This window comes from Symphalangus syndactylus, chromosome 11 (assembly GCF_028878055.3).
Source record: "Symphalangus syndactylus isolate Jambi chromosome 11, NHGRI_mSymSyn1-v2.1_pri, whole genome shotgun sequence".
NCBI lineage: Eukaryota > Metazoa > Chordata > Mammalia > Primates > Hylobatidae > Symphalangus > Symphalangus syndactylus.
The window spans coordinates 36,062,677-36,077,075 of NC_072433.2; the positions used below are offsets into that span (position 1 = coordinate 36,062,677).

The following is a 14,399-nucleotide window of genomic DNA, read 5'->3' on the forward strand; positions in this document are numbered from 1 at the left end:
GCCACCACGCCTGGCTAAGGCTAGTTTTTATATTTTTAGTAGAGACGGGGTTTCTCCATTTTGGCCAGGCTGGTCTTGAACTGCTGACCTTAGGTGATCCACCCGCCTCAGCCTCCCAAAGTGCTGGGATTACAGGCGTGAGTCACCGCAAGACACCTTTAAAAGATTAGCAGAATAACATCGGATCAAAACTGTCTAGCCTGCGGTTCCCCTTAAGTTTTGTATTATAAAAAAAACTAAATAGAGAAAACTTGAAAAGACAATATAATGATACCACGTAGATTCCAGCACTTGTTAACAGTTTGCCATATTTGCTTTGTCTGTGTGTCTTTTTCAGAACCATTTGAAAATTGTAGAGATGACATTTCACCCCAACACCAAATACTGAGCATGTATCTCTTAAAAATAAGGCCCTTGGCCAGGCGCAGTGGCTCACGCCTGCAATCCCAGCACTTTGGGAGGCCAAGGCAGGCGGATCACCTGAGGTCAGGAGTCCGAGACCAACCTGGCCAACATGGTGAAACCCCGTGTCTACAAAAAATACAAAAATTAGCCGGGCGTGGTGGCGCGCGTGCCTATAATCCCAGCTACTCGGGAGGCTGAGGCAGGAGAATCACTTGAAACTGGGAAGCAGAGGTTGCGGTGAGCCGGGATGGGGCCGCTGTACTCCAGCCTAGGCGACAGAGTGAGATCCATTTCAAAAAATAAAAATAAAAATAATGCCCTCATTCTACAATAACCATTGTTATCACCACTGCTAAGAAAATTTAATTCTCTAACAACCAGTCCATATTCATATGTCCCCAGTCATCCCAAAAACCTTTTAGGACTTTTTTTCTAACTAAGAACCAATCAGTATTCACCACACTTGACTCTTAAGTTCTTTCCATTTCTGTCCCCAACCTTTTATTTTTATGACATCGATCTTTTGAAGAGATCAGGCCATTTACCTAGATTGTCCCACGTTAGGAGTGTTTCCTTTTAGTATCATTTACCTGAATTTCCTGAAGATCTTGTTAGATGGAAGTTCTTCTTAAATGCATTTCTTCCCTTGAATTTCTTAAGTTAGGGCTAAAGGCTTGATTAGATTCATGACAACAAGCACTTAAAAATACTCCAGAAGACACATTGTAAGTGCACAAGCTTGATGAATTTTTACAAACTGAACACACCTAGGTCAAAAAGCAGAACATGACCAGAAACCAGAATCCCCTCCCGGGGCTCCATGCTCACATCCATTCACTAACCCTCACACTCCAAGAGTGATGGTTGTCCTGACTTCTAATATCACCAATTAATTTTGCTTATTTTTGTTCTTTCCATAAATGGAATCATACAGTATGTACTTTTGTGTCTTGAATCTTTTGACATTATACTTAGGCAGTTTGACCATATCATTCCATATAGTTGTGTTGCAGTTCATTCATTTTCATTGCTGTATGATATGGTTTGGCTGTATCCCCACCCAAATCTCATCTTGTGAATTGTAGCTCCCATAATTCCCACATATTGTGGGAAGGACCCAGTGGGAGATAATTGAATCATGGGAGGGGTTTCCCCCATACTGTTCTCATGGTAGTGAATTAGTCTCATGAGATCTGATGATTTTATAAGGGATTTTCCTTTTTGCTTGGTTCTCATTCTCTCTTGTCTGCCACCATGTAAGATGTGCCTTTTGCCTTCTGCCATGATTGTGAGGCCTCCCCAGCCATGTGGAGCTGTGAGTCCATTAAACCTATTTTTCTTTACAAATTACCCAGTCTTGAGTATGTCTTAATCAGCAGTGTGAAAACAGACTAATATACTTTATAACCTCAATATTATTGGCATTTAGAGCTAGATAATTATTTGCTGTGGGGGGCTGTTCTGGGCATTATAGAATGTTTAGCAGCATCCCTGGCCTGTATGCACTAGATGCCAGTAGCATTCTCCCTAAGCAGTTCTCCCTAAGCAGTTAAAGACAACCCAAAATATCTGAAGACCACAACTTATGTATCCATTCTGCTCTTGATGGGCATTTGGGTAACTTCCAAGTATGGTGCTATTATCAATAACGCTGCTATGAAAGTTATAGCACATGCCTTTTGGCAGATAGCTATCTATCTACATTTCTGTTGAGTTATTCATCATTCTTCCTTGATGAATGATGGATTGGAGTAGAACCTAAGAGTAGAATTGTTGGGCTTTAGTTTAGCTTTAATAGATAATGCCAAGCAGTTTTCCAAAATGGTTGTACTGATTTATACTTTCACTAGGAAGACTATTTGGGAGTTCCAGTTGTTTCTCTTATCACTAGTACTTTTTATTTTTTTCATACCGGAGGGTGTTGTGACATTTCATTTCCCAGATGACTCATGAATTTGACAACCATTTCATGTGCTTTTTGGCTATTTTTTAAGCTAGCATTTAATGACTGCTTTCTATGTACCATTCCCAGCCTCCCTGCTTTATAATTTATGTCTTTTTTTTTTTTTTTTCTGAGACAAGGTTTTGCTCTGTTGCTCAGGCTGAAGTGCAGTGGTGCAATCATGGCTCACTGCAGCCTTGACTTCCTAGGTGAAAGTGATCCTCCTACCTCAGTCTCCTGAGTAGCTGGGACTACAGGCTCATGCCACCATGCCTGGCTCTTTTTTCTTTCTTTTTTTTTTTTTAGAGATAGGGTCTTACTATGTTGCCCAGGCTGGTCTCAAACTCCTGGGCTCAAGCGATCCTCCTGCGTCAGCCTCCCTAAATGTTGGGATTACTTACAGGTGTGAGCCACCACACCTGGCCATAAGTTTTATTTAACACAACAATGCTACCCCATTCCACAGATGAGTAAGTGGTATCTGGTAAGAAAAGGAGCTGGGATTCAGTCCTCAAATTCTGGGGCATGCATCTTAGCTTTCCCCATCCCACTTGGTGAGGTGGGCCACCCTAGTCACATTGAGATCTAACCAGTTGTTTGCAGATGGCTGTGGGACCATCTGCAGAGGTGCTGTGAAGACCTGACATTCCAACGGAGAGAAGGACAGGAAGAAAATGACAGGCCAAGGGGAGGAAGGGGGTGGTCCTAGGCTATAGATAACAGAAGAAGAGAAAGTCTGCTGCTGGAGCTTGTGAAGTGCGAGGCACAAATGGCAAATTAAGAGTGTGTTTATTTACAAGAAAATCATGAGAAGCAGGAAAAAACAGGGCTGTAGGGGAGGTGGGCTGGCAGTGAAGCCAGGTGTCTGTGTAAACAGGCATTGGCTGGGTAGAGGGAACACAGGAGCCAGGCTGTGGGAAGAGGTTTCCTTTCTCTGGCAGCTCTGGCTGAGGCCCCAGGAGGGACATCAAGCGAATATTTTCTGGAGCTCCCCCAGGCGTGGGTCCTTGTAGAGCTTTTCCTCCAGAGCCAGGTACTTCAGTGGGGCCAGTTCCTTGTGTCTGAAGTCAGAGGGGCAAGGAAAGAGGGTGAGGGGTTACAAAGCTGGTGGTCCAGCCTCCCAGTGGGTTCTCTCCACCTGCCCTGCCTGCTCACCGATTGAGGCGCTGCTCCAGGATGCGGATGCGGAACATGGCCTGAGAGCAGTAACTCAGGTACAGGTCTTCATCCTCGGGTGTCAGCGTCAACTGGTTCTCCTGGTACCACTGCTGCTTCTTTTGCAGCTCCTGGGTCTCCTGTGGTCATAGGGAGGACAGAGAAGGAGGGCTGACAAGGCTGACCTTCACCCAGGCTGCAGGCTGCAATCCCATTGGTCACTAGACAGCACCATGACTGTTGGCCCCGCTGTCCCCACCCACACAAGCCACCTATCCACACCTGCCACAGAGGCAGGGGCCACAAAATATCTTGGGTGGGAGCCAGTGGGGTCATGTTTATAGGGATGTCATGTCCATGAGGTCAGAGCAGGGGGCAAGACTGAGAGAGCCATGTGGCTCTGGACAAGTTACTGGCATTTTCAGAACCTGCAATTTCTTGTCTACAAAATGAGGGTCATTGTACTCCCCCCTCTCCTTGTAGAGCTCCTTGTGAAGATTAAGTGACATAATCTTAGTAGTGCACGGGAACTACATGGTGTGTGCCTGACCAACAAAAATGGGTCAAGGACTAGGAGTTGTTATAATGTACCATTTCTCTGTCTGCCCAGCCATCTGCCCATCTATTCCTCTGCCCATCCCTCAACCCATCCCTGCCCATCCATCTGTCCATCTGTCCTTCCACTCATCCATCCAACTGTCCATCTATCCACTCGCCCATCCATCCATCCATCCATCCATCCATCCATCCATCCATCCATCCACCCACCCATCCACCCACCCACTCATCCATCCACCCACCCACTCATCCACCCACCCATCCATCCATCTATCCATCCATCCATCCATTCATCCATCCACCCGCCCACTCATCCATCCACTCACCCACTCATCCATCTGCCCACTCACTCACTCATCCACCCATCCATCCATCCACTCACTCATCCATCCATCCACCCACTCACTCACTCATCCATTCATCCATCCACCCATCCATCCATTAATCCATCTACCCACCCACTCATCCATCCACCCACCCACTCATCCATCCACCTACCCACTCATCCATCCACTCACTCACTCACTCACTCATCCACCCACCTATCCATACATATACCCATACACCTATCTATCTACTCACCCATCCATTCATCCTCCCATCCATCTATCCATCCATCCATTTATCCACCCATCCACCCACCCATCTATTCATGCACCCACCCATCCCTCTATCTACCTATCAATCCACCCACCCATCTATCTACCTATTCATCCATCTATCTACCCATCCATTCATCCACCCATCCATCCATCCATCCGTCCGTCCATCCATCTATCCACCCACTCACCCACCTATCCATACCTACACCCGTCCATCCCCCTATCCATTCGTCTATTCAATAAACAAGTGTGAGGAGGAACAACTCAGTCATTTGGAAACCCCAAGCATTGATATATTAATTCCCCTCATCAGGCCCTCACAAGCCTGTGAGGTGGTGGGCAGACAGCCCTGGGCCCATTTTCTGGATGCAGATGCTGAGATCCCCTCCCCAACAAAGGCCCTGGCGGCACCTTCTCAAAGCGGGCCTGGATGAGGTTGGCCTTGTTGATGAGCCGCTGCTTGAAGTCACTGAGGCACTCATCCTTGAGGCGCACCGCCTGCCAGCGTGTTAATTTCTCTCCTGGCGGGAGCTGGGCCAGGAATGGGGCCAGGTAGTCCAGCTGGGTCTCCACCTGCCTCAGGTGTTCTTCATGCATCACTCGCTCCTGTAAAGGTGAGGGGCAGTCAGCTAGATCAGCAGGAACTGCAGAGACCTCTCCACCAGCTCTGCATCAGCAGTGTGCCAGCACAAAGCCAGACCTCACAGCCAGGTCCCAGTGCATGGTGCCTCCAAGACGGGTCTTAGAAGGGCCTGCATGCTGGTCTCTAGACCTGTGTTTGCTGGTGACAGCCAACTCTTTTTTTCTTACATGAATTTGTGTCTCACTACCTGAGTTTTGGTTTCCTTCTCTGAGGATCTGACAGGATCATGTCTGTAAAGCATGCAGCCTGATGCCTGACAATCCATAGTAGATGCTTATTCAGTCAATGGTAGTGGTTATTAATGATGTTAGTTAAAAACTGCCAGTAACTCCCTTCACTTTTCTTTTCCACCCTGGGGCCTGTGTCCTCCATCTGCAGACAGAGGGCAGTGAAGTTGGAGATGTGGGGGCTGACACCCTCCCCTGGGATCTGAGAACAGTCATCTGATGCCCGTCCTGTCTCATGACCCCCAAACTGTTTTTAGGAATCTCAACTTGGTTGGTGAAAGGGATTCAGAAGCCAGCCCTGAAAACCAGGTGGGGCCTTGCAACCTGAGGGTGTAACCTGAATGCCGTCCCTGTGCTGGAGAGCAGGAGAGCTCAGGCCTGGAGCCAGAGGTAACTCACTGGGGCCACTGGCCCAGGGTGCAACCTCAGTGGGAGCCCTGAGTAGAGGTGGGCACATAATTTTAATTCTTTTCCCAACCACAGGCCTTGGCTTGGCTACAGCCCCTGGGGATGGGGGGGAACCTTGCCCAAATCCCAAGTACTCTTTGGGATGAACCATAGAAATGGTCAGCTCAGCAGCAAGGATGACCGCGTGGTATCAATAACCGTATCCCCCACAGAGGGTTTCTCAGCAGAATCTCTCATGGTCCCCACCACCCTGGAGGCCAGGGGGATCTAGGAAAAGCTGGGGCCTAGAGAAGGGATTGGGACTGACCATGGCCTCCCGATATTCCTTGCTCTTCTCATTCCGCTTGGTGTCATAGATGGAGATGGTCAGTGTGTGTGCCGCCTCCTCTTCCTCTCGAAGCTTCAGAATCTCCAGCACCTGAAATGAGAAGTGTTGGAGGGCGTGATGAAGACACCCCCCCTCCACTCCTGTAACCCCAGCACTTTGGGAAGCCAAGGAGGGCAGATTGCATGAGTTCAGGAGTTTGAGACCAGCCTGGGCAAAATGGAAAAACCCCATCTGTTAAAAAACAAACACAAAAACAAGAAATTAGCCGGGCATGGTGGTGTGCACTAGTGGTCCCAGTTACCTGGGAGGATGAGGTGGGAGGACCACCTGAGCCCGGGATGTAGAGCCATACTTGTGCCACTGCATTCCAGCCTGGGTTATAGAGGGAAACCCTATCTCAAAAACAAAGATACCGCCCATCTGCTTGCTCTCCCATAGGACCCTACCTCCAGCTCTGACTCCCAGACCTGATGTCTGGACAGCTTCTCCTCCCTCTTCAGGTGCATCATGGTCTCGTACTGGTAGAGCAGCTTCTTGGTGTGCTCCATGGGCTCCACCTGGGACAACAACCACCTCAGTAACACAGAGAGGCTGCCATGATCGGGGCATAGGACCACCTGGTTTCAAATCTACCCCTGCCACTTTCTAGCTGTGTGACCTCGAGTGAGTTGCTATACCTCTCTGAGCCTTAATTTTCTCACTTATAAAAATACAGATAATAATAAAAGAGGAACTGAAGACTCAGAAAAGCTGGGGACTGTGCCAGAAGAGTGAGGGTTTGACTAGGAAGGCTAGGCCCCTCAGAGGTAGTGAGACTCTTCCCCTCCCATAGAGCCTCCCTAGGATCTGAGGTTTGCCCTGACCAGGAGTGCAGAGTCGTCTTAGCCTGCTGAGTTCTCTTTTTTGGTGGAAAAGGAAGATTTTCAGAGGAGCTCAAAGAGAAGGGTCCCCAGATGGGGAACTTTTGGTTTTCCCAAGGAGCAAAGATGAATTTCCTGGCCGGGATTCACCAGCGCCCATCCTGGTTCTCCCAAGTTGCTGGAATAAGACAGAGAGCCCCGGTTCCTCCTGCACCCGACCCCTGCCCGCCATGGGGCCCAGGCCCACCTCGAAGCTGATGCACATGTCGGGCGTCATGATGATCTTGTTGCCCTTGCTGTCCACCTGGGTGCGCCGCAGGAACTCGCGCTTGGAGGCCGTGATGTGGTCCTCGCGGCAGTGGTAGCGCAGCTGGATGCGCTCCTCCGCGACCAGAAACACGCGCTCTGCCACATCCTCCTCTGCGGGCTTCACTGGGTTGCGGAAGAACCGCTCTGTGATTTTCTGGGAGGCCAGAACATGCAAAGGATGAGGGTGTGAGAGGAGATTTCTGTGCACGCCCGCAGGCAGGAGCAACGGACGTTCAGGACACTGGAGTCTGGGGTCGTTTGGCGATTCACATGGAATAGCCTCTCCTAGCCAGACAATGGATTTCGTGGGTTCTCAGGGCCAGGCCACTCCAGTCCCGTATGGTGCTGGGCCCCTCTTCAGCTCCTTCAAGACTCTGCTTGCCTACCTCAAGAGATGGGGAGCTCACCACCTCTCCAGGCAGCCTACTCCATTGCTAGACATCCCTAACTGCTAGAAAGGGCTTCTTTGGCATGCTGCCATTACACACAGTTGCCAACTAATTTGTAATGACATGGAGGGGAAAATGCACAATTTCATGTTAAGTGGGTAATACAGGGACTCTAATCCCCGGGTCCTGATCTCAATTACATTAGAAAAAACTCTCAAAACCAAACCTATAATCCGTGGTAATATATGAGAGATGCCATTCTGAGATATTTTTGCTTTTCTCTACATTTTTACATATTTTCCAAATGTTTAGTCATGAGTGTGTATTTTTGTATAACAATAAGGAAGTAACACATCCTTGGCCCCATGGTTGAGGGCACAATCTAGCACCAGACAACCCCAGGATGGCACATTTGGTGATATGGTTTGGCTTCGTGTCCCCCCACCCAAATCTCACCTTGAACTGTAATCCCCATATGTCAAGGGCGGGACCAGGTAGAGATAATTGAATCATGGAGGTGGTTTCCCCATGCTATTCTCGTGATAGTGAGTGAGTTCTCCCGATATCTGATGGTTTTATAAGAGGCTTCCCCTTTGCTCAGCACTTATTCTGTCTCCTGCTGCCCTGATTCTAGTGAAAAGGACCCTTCTGCCATGATTCTAAGTTTCCTAAGGGCTCCCCAGCCATGCGGAACTACGAGTCAATGAAACTTCTTTTCTTTATAAATTACCCAGTCTCACGTATTTCTTCATAGCAGCATGAGAATAGACTAATACATTTGGTAAAATGCTTGGTTCATCATTGGTGCCCTTAGATATGTCTCACGCCTTAATGCCATCCCAGAGCCAGGGCTCTCACCATTCAGAGGTGACATCAGCTGCCAGAGAAGGAGGGCGACCTGTCCGCAGCCCCGGCGAGCTCTTACCACAATGGGCCGGGGGTTTGACTCTGCACTCCGCAGAGCGAGCTTCTTGACTCGGGGTCCGAAGTTGGCATGGCGGTAGGAGAGGAAGTCTGGGCGTCCTTGATAGTACTCTGTCATTTTCCTGGGTGTCTCCTCCCGCTTTATCAGGCCATCCACACGGGCTGTTTCATAAAACTCAATGACACGGTGCATCTCAGGTTGCATGGACTTGTACGAGTGCACTGGGTGGGGAGCGGGAGGTGGGAGGAGACAGCTTCATGAGCACTAGGAAGTATGGCTGCTGGCTTGATGGCCCAACCCCAGGCCCAGGGAGAAGACAGACCCACATTATGGATGAGGTTAGCTATGGAACCAGTCCCCTATTGCTGGGTGTTTAGGTTGTGTACAACTTTTCTGATTATTACCAACACCATGATGAACATCTGCATCGTGCATTTTTTGTTCTTGTCCATTATTTGCTAAGAATAAATTCTCAGCAGTGGAATTGCTGGGTCCAAAAGTGTACTTTTTTTTTTTTTTTTTTTTGAGACGGAGCCTCGCTCTGTCACCCAGGCTGGAGTGCAGTGGTGCAATCTCAGCTCACTGCAATCTCCACCACCTGGGTTCAAGTGACTCTCCTGTCTCCGCCTCCTGAATAACTGGGACTACAGGCACCTGCCACCACACCTGGCTAATTTTTGTATTTTTAGTAGAAACGAGGTTTCACCATGTTGGTCAGGCTGGTCTCAAACTCCTGACCTCAGGTTATCCACCCAAAGTGCTGGGATTATAGGTGTGAGCCACTGTGCCCAGCCAAAAGTATACATGTTTTATGGTCATTATCAATATTTTGCCCAACTGTCCTCCAGAAAAGTTCCAATGTGCTGTCCCATCAACAGTGACACAGAGTGACTGTTGCCCCCATACTTGTTCATACCCAGTAGGACCATTTTTTTCATCTTTGCCAACATGGGGGTTATAAGATGGTCCTTTAGTGGTTAGGGACCTTATTAGTTTCTTTTTTTTTTTAATATCAACTTCTAAATGAGGTTGATCATTTAAAAAAATGTATATTACTCCTATGCTTTTCTTTTGTAAATTTCTTGGTCAGGATTTTTTTTTTTTTTTTTTTTTTTTTCCTTGAGACAGGATCTCTGTCACCCAGGCTGGAGTGCAGTGGCATAATCTCGGCTTACTGCAGCCTCAACCTCCTAGGTGCAAGTGATTCTCCTCCCTCACTTGCCTGAGTAGCTGGGATTACAAGCACGTGCCACCATGCCTGGCTAATTTTTGTATTTTTTGTAGAGATGGGGTTTCACCATATGGCCCAGGCTGGTCTTGAACCCCTGGGCTCAACTGCCCAAGTTGGCCTCCCAAAGTGCTTAGATTGCAGGTGTGAGCCCCTGTGTCCAGCACTGCCTCCTTTAAATGTGGCTTCTACCGTGTGACCTCCTGGTGAGGTTCTGGCCTGATTCCAACCACAGAACGAGTATGTGGCACCCCCTTTAGCTTTCCTGGAGGAGCATTTGTCATGTTTCCTTAGAATTTCTGAGCTTTCCCTGACCTCCCATACATCGGGTTTGCTGAGGGAGGCAGGGCAGCTTCTACTGCTTGCTGCCCAAGAAGCTCTGTGTAATATGTATGCTGGTTCCTCCCACCACATACCACCTGCCACAGGGTGTGTGAGGCCTCTACCCCAGGCTCCTGGCCGGCCCAGGAAAGGGGAGCCACGTACCACGCAGAGCCTGGGGGTGGCCGGGCTTGAAGTAGTCTATCTTCAGGTCTGTGGTCTTGTTTATGTGTTTCAGCTCCAGCATGTCCTCCCGGTTCTGGTACCACTCCTTTATCTCCAAAATATTGGTACCTGTGGGGCCGATGGACACTTGCTGCAGCCAAGCCAGCTCCCCTAGCCTTCAACCCCCCCTTATTCCAGGCACACAGAGGCCAGCAATGCCCCCAGAGAGAGTAGAAGCCGCCCCTGCCCCTGGGCTGGCGTGGACCCATGGCCAGAGCAATCCCCCTTACACTCCAGGTCCTCGTAGGTGGTGAGGCGGCTCACAAGGCCATCGCTGTTGAGGTATGGGGCCCACTTCTCCAGCTTTGCCCTCTTGTACTGAATCACCTTTTTCCCATTCGGGCAGCGGGTCTCAAATGCTGTGGACACAGTCAGCTGGGGTCTCTCCTTTCTAGTTTGGGAGAAGGGAGGGCCAGCCCTGCCCAGCCACTCATCCATCCACTGCCCGTTCTCTGTGTACTGAACTCCTCCAGCCCCAGGCCCAATCCAGGGAGGCCGAGAATAATCACCAGGGGTGGCTCCAGCCCCAGAGGGGTTCTCAGGCCAGGCAGAAGCACAGATCCACCCAAGAATGGGATTTGAGCCCCATCAGAGGGTCTGCCCCGCAGCCAACCACACTCTCACACTGCCAGGCCTTTGCTTGTACAAGTCTCTGCCAGAAACACCATCATCCCCTCCTCCCCTTGTTGGACTGACTCCTTCAGATCCTTCAAAACTTAGCCGAGGTGACCCCTAGCCTACTTCTGGTACCCCTTTGTGCTCATCTATCCCCAGGCCCTAGCTCCAGTGCTGGGCTGGATGCGCCTCCTCTGGGTTCCCATGACACCCTCTCTGGCACTTCCCACCCTGATGAAATGGCCCATGCCCTCCCCATAGGCCTGGGTGCTCCCTAGGTGGGCACCAGCCGATATTGACATGGAGCATGACAGTCAATGCCCTCCTGCCTTCTCTACCTGCCCCTCTCCAGTCCTGAGACCCCCTGCACCATCTGGGCACTGCCCATGGCCTCTTCTGGGTAGAAGAGTGTGAGAGGGGAACCGGCTGGGTTCCCAGGCCTTGCTGCCGCCCACACGCCATCATCCCACACATGCTCACTGAGCTGCATTGCCCTGTGTGCCAGACTGCTGTCAGGCCCTCAGGGTCAGAGCTGTGTGTGGCAGGCAGGGAGGAGGGAGGGAGGGACGGAGGGTGCAGCTGAAGGTGAGAAGGGTGGAAATGTGGGGCACGGCATTCCCTGCTATGTCCCCCCCACCTCGTTGCTGCAGACCTCTCTGGAGGCCCAGGAACTGGCTCTGGAAAGGATAAGTGAACACACAAATAGAAAATACCTTCTGGGGAGATCTCAATCTGCTCCACCCACGAGTGGGGCATGTCGAAGCTCTTATCCTCATCCTCCTTGTCCTGATGGGAGAGAAGGGGGTGGGGGAGGTGGTGCTGGTCAGGGCCTTGAGGCAGAAGTTATGATCAAAGCTCTGTCTCTGCCTGCAGAGCCAAGCCAAGGTGGTCTGTTGGCTTCCCCAGGGGAACTGGAGGTCATGAGCATGACCCATGATGTGGAAGAGGAGGAGTCAACTCTGGGCAGGGAGCCCTTCCCTATACCTGCCTGGCTTAGGACAGCAGCACCCCCTGCCCTGGCTGCAGACCCTTTGTGATTAGAGAGGTGTTTCTGGAGTTAGGACGCCCAAGCTCCACCCTCTCTCCAAGACCAGCTAAGGGGTCCTGGGCAAGTCCTTTAACTGCTCTAAGCCTTAGTTTTCTTAACTGTAAACTGGACCTTTTAGGAGAATTAAATGATATAATGTCTGTAAAGGCCTTGGGGCTCTGCCTGGCTGACATTATTATTATTATTTGAGATGGAGTCTTGTTCTGTTACCCAGGCTGGAGTGCAGTGGCATGATCTTGGCTCACTGCAACCTCCGTCTCCCAGGTTCAAGTGATTGTCCTGCCTCAGCCTCCTGAGTAGCTGGGATTACAGGCATGCACCTACCACACCCAGTTGATTTTTGTATTTTTAGTAGAGATGGGTGGAGAGGGTGGGGGGGGGGGGTCTCACCATGTTGCCCAGGCTGGTCTCGAACTCCTGACCTCAAATGATATGCCCACCTTGGACTCCCATAGTGCTGGGATTACAGGCATGAGCCACCGTGCCCGGCCTATTTCCTCTCTGAGCCTTAATTTCCCCATTTGTGAAATAAGGCCGGATCTAGATAAATGGTCCTCAAACTAGATAATCACAGAAACTTGGATAAGACTTTCTCAACTTAAAACACTTTTTCCACAAACGTTGCTCATACCTCTGACACCTGCTTATCTAACTGTGACATTTTGCAGCGGACAAAAATGGGTGAGCAGTCAGCAGTTAGTATTGTCAAAAATCTCTAAGATGGCCAGGTGGGTGGGCTGTTACCAGGGGTCTGGTTTTTCCTGGGGGTCCATGAGTGGCCTGTGACTCTTTGGGCTGCCCTCTGTCCGTCTTTGCTGTAACGAGGGCTCTTGGGCCAGGGTGGACCAGGACTCTGTGACTGGAACTGTTTGATTATTAGCCATGTGGGTGCTAAACCGGCTGCCTGCAGGGCTGGGCTCTCAGGCCCTGGCTGGTCCATGCCCCAGGGCCAGCAGGGGGCGCCTATGCCCGGATTTACTGCACACAAGATGTCCCCAGTCTCTGGAGATGAGGACGCTGAGAACATTTAGCACCCTTTCCAGGCGGTCTACACTGCTGTGCCAAGCACATCACATCAAGCAGCCCCAGGAGGTGGAACAGAGTTACCACTGAGAACCCAGACTGTGGAGCCAGACTGTGTAGGTTCAAATCCCAGCTCTGTCACTTAGCAGCTGTGTTGCTTTGGGTGAGTGAGTCTTCCCATCTGTGTGTGAGTCTTCCCATCGGTAAAATGGGATAATATTAATCACAGGTGGTAATACCAGTGCCCACCTCACCAGGTGGCTGTGGGGATTTAAACGAGTTACTTCAAGTTAAGCAGATACAATAGATCCCAATGCTTAGTAAGGACCATATGAGTGCTACCTTTTGCTACAGGCTGAATGGCGTCCCCCTAAAATTCATAGGTTGAAGTTTTAAGCCCTGAAAGTGACTGTATTTGTTTTATTTATTTTTCTTATTTTTTCTTTGTTGTTGTTGTTGTTGTTGTCTTGATCACTTACTGTTTGAATGATTGTATTTAGAGACAGGGTCTTTAAAGAGGTGATTAAGGTAAAATGAGTTCATTAGAGTGGGCCCTAATCCAATACGACTGGTGTTGGTTGGGCATGGTGGCTCATGACTGTAATACCAACACTTTGAGAGGCCAAGGCAAGGAGATCTCTTGAGCCCAGGAGTTCGAGACCAGCCTAGGTAACATAGCAAGACCATGTCTCTCTGAAAAACAAAAATTAGCCGGGTGTGGTGGTGTGTGTCTGTAGTCCCAGCTACTCAAGAGGCCAAAGTGGAAAGATCATTTGAGCCCAAGAGTTTGAGGCTGCAGTGAGCTATGATCGTGCCACTGCACTCCAGCCTGGGCAACAGAGGAGACCCTGTCTCAAAAAAATTTAAAAAAAAATATGACTGGTGTCCTTATAAGAACAGATTAGGACATAGATTTGTACAGAGGGAAGACAATGTGAAGACAGGGAGAAGACAGCCGTCTACAAGCCAAGGACAGGGGGCTCAGAAGGAACCAACCCTGCCCACACCTTGATCTCAGACTTCCAGCCTCCAGAACTGTAAGAAAATTAATTTCTGTTGTTTAAGGAACCGCATCTGTGGTGCTTTGTGATGCCAGATGAATGCACCTATTAGGATTACTATGAATACAACTATGATCCTTCTGCCTCCATTTCACATAAAGGCTGAAACTGAATTCAGAGAAGGGAG

At 49.7% G+C, this 14,399-nt stretch overlaps 1 protein-coding gene across 8 annotated transcripts in view; it reads right to left on the reverse strand.

Annotated features, from left to right (window-relative positions):
• Positions 1 to 3,117: 3,117 nt before the first annotated feature.
• Positions 3,118 to 14,399, reverse strand: part of DRC7 (dynein regulatory complex subunit 7) — a 36,988-nt gene continuing 25,706 nt past the window's right edge. For 7 of the 8 annotated variants that reach the window (XM_063612676.1, XM_055298120.2, XM_055298125.1 and 4 more), the window contains 10 exons: positions 11,854 to 11,926; positions 10,756 to 10,884; positions 10,466 to 10,594; positions 8,752 to 8,972; positions 7,376 to 7,591; positions 6,715 to 6,825; positions 6,248 to 6,358; positions 5,074 to 5,268; positions 3,503 to 3,642; positions 3,118 to 3,408 (listed from right to left, as the gene is read on the reverse strand). In XM_063612676.1, coding sequence (XP_063468746.1) covers positions 3,315 to 3,408; positions 3,503 to 3,642; positions 5,074 to 5,268; positions 6,248 to 6,358; positions 6,715 to 6,825; positions 7,376 to 7,591; positions 8,752 to 8,972; positions 10,466 to 10,594; positions 10,756 to 10,884; positions 11,854 to 11,926 — 1,419 coding nt within the window. In that variant the 3' untranslated portion in view covers positions 3,118 to 3,314. The remainder of the gene's footprint in view (positions 3,409 to 3,502; positions 3,643 to 5,073; positions 5,269 to 6,247; positions 6,359 to 6,714; positions 6,826 to 7,375; positions 7,592 to 8,751; positions 8,973 to 10,465; positions 10,595 to 10,755; positions 10,885 to 11,853; positions 11,927 to 14,399) is intronic. The other variant, XM_055298121.2, reaches the window with a different exon arrangement.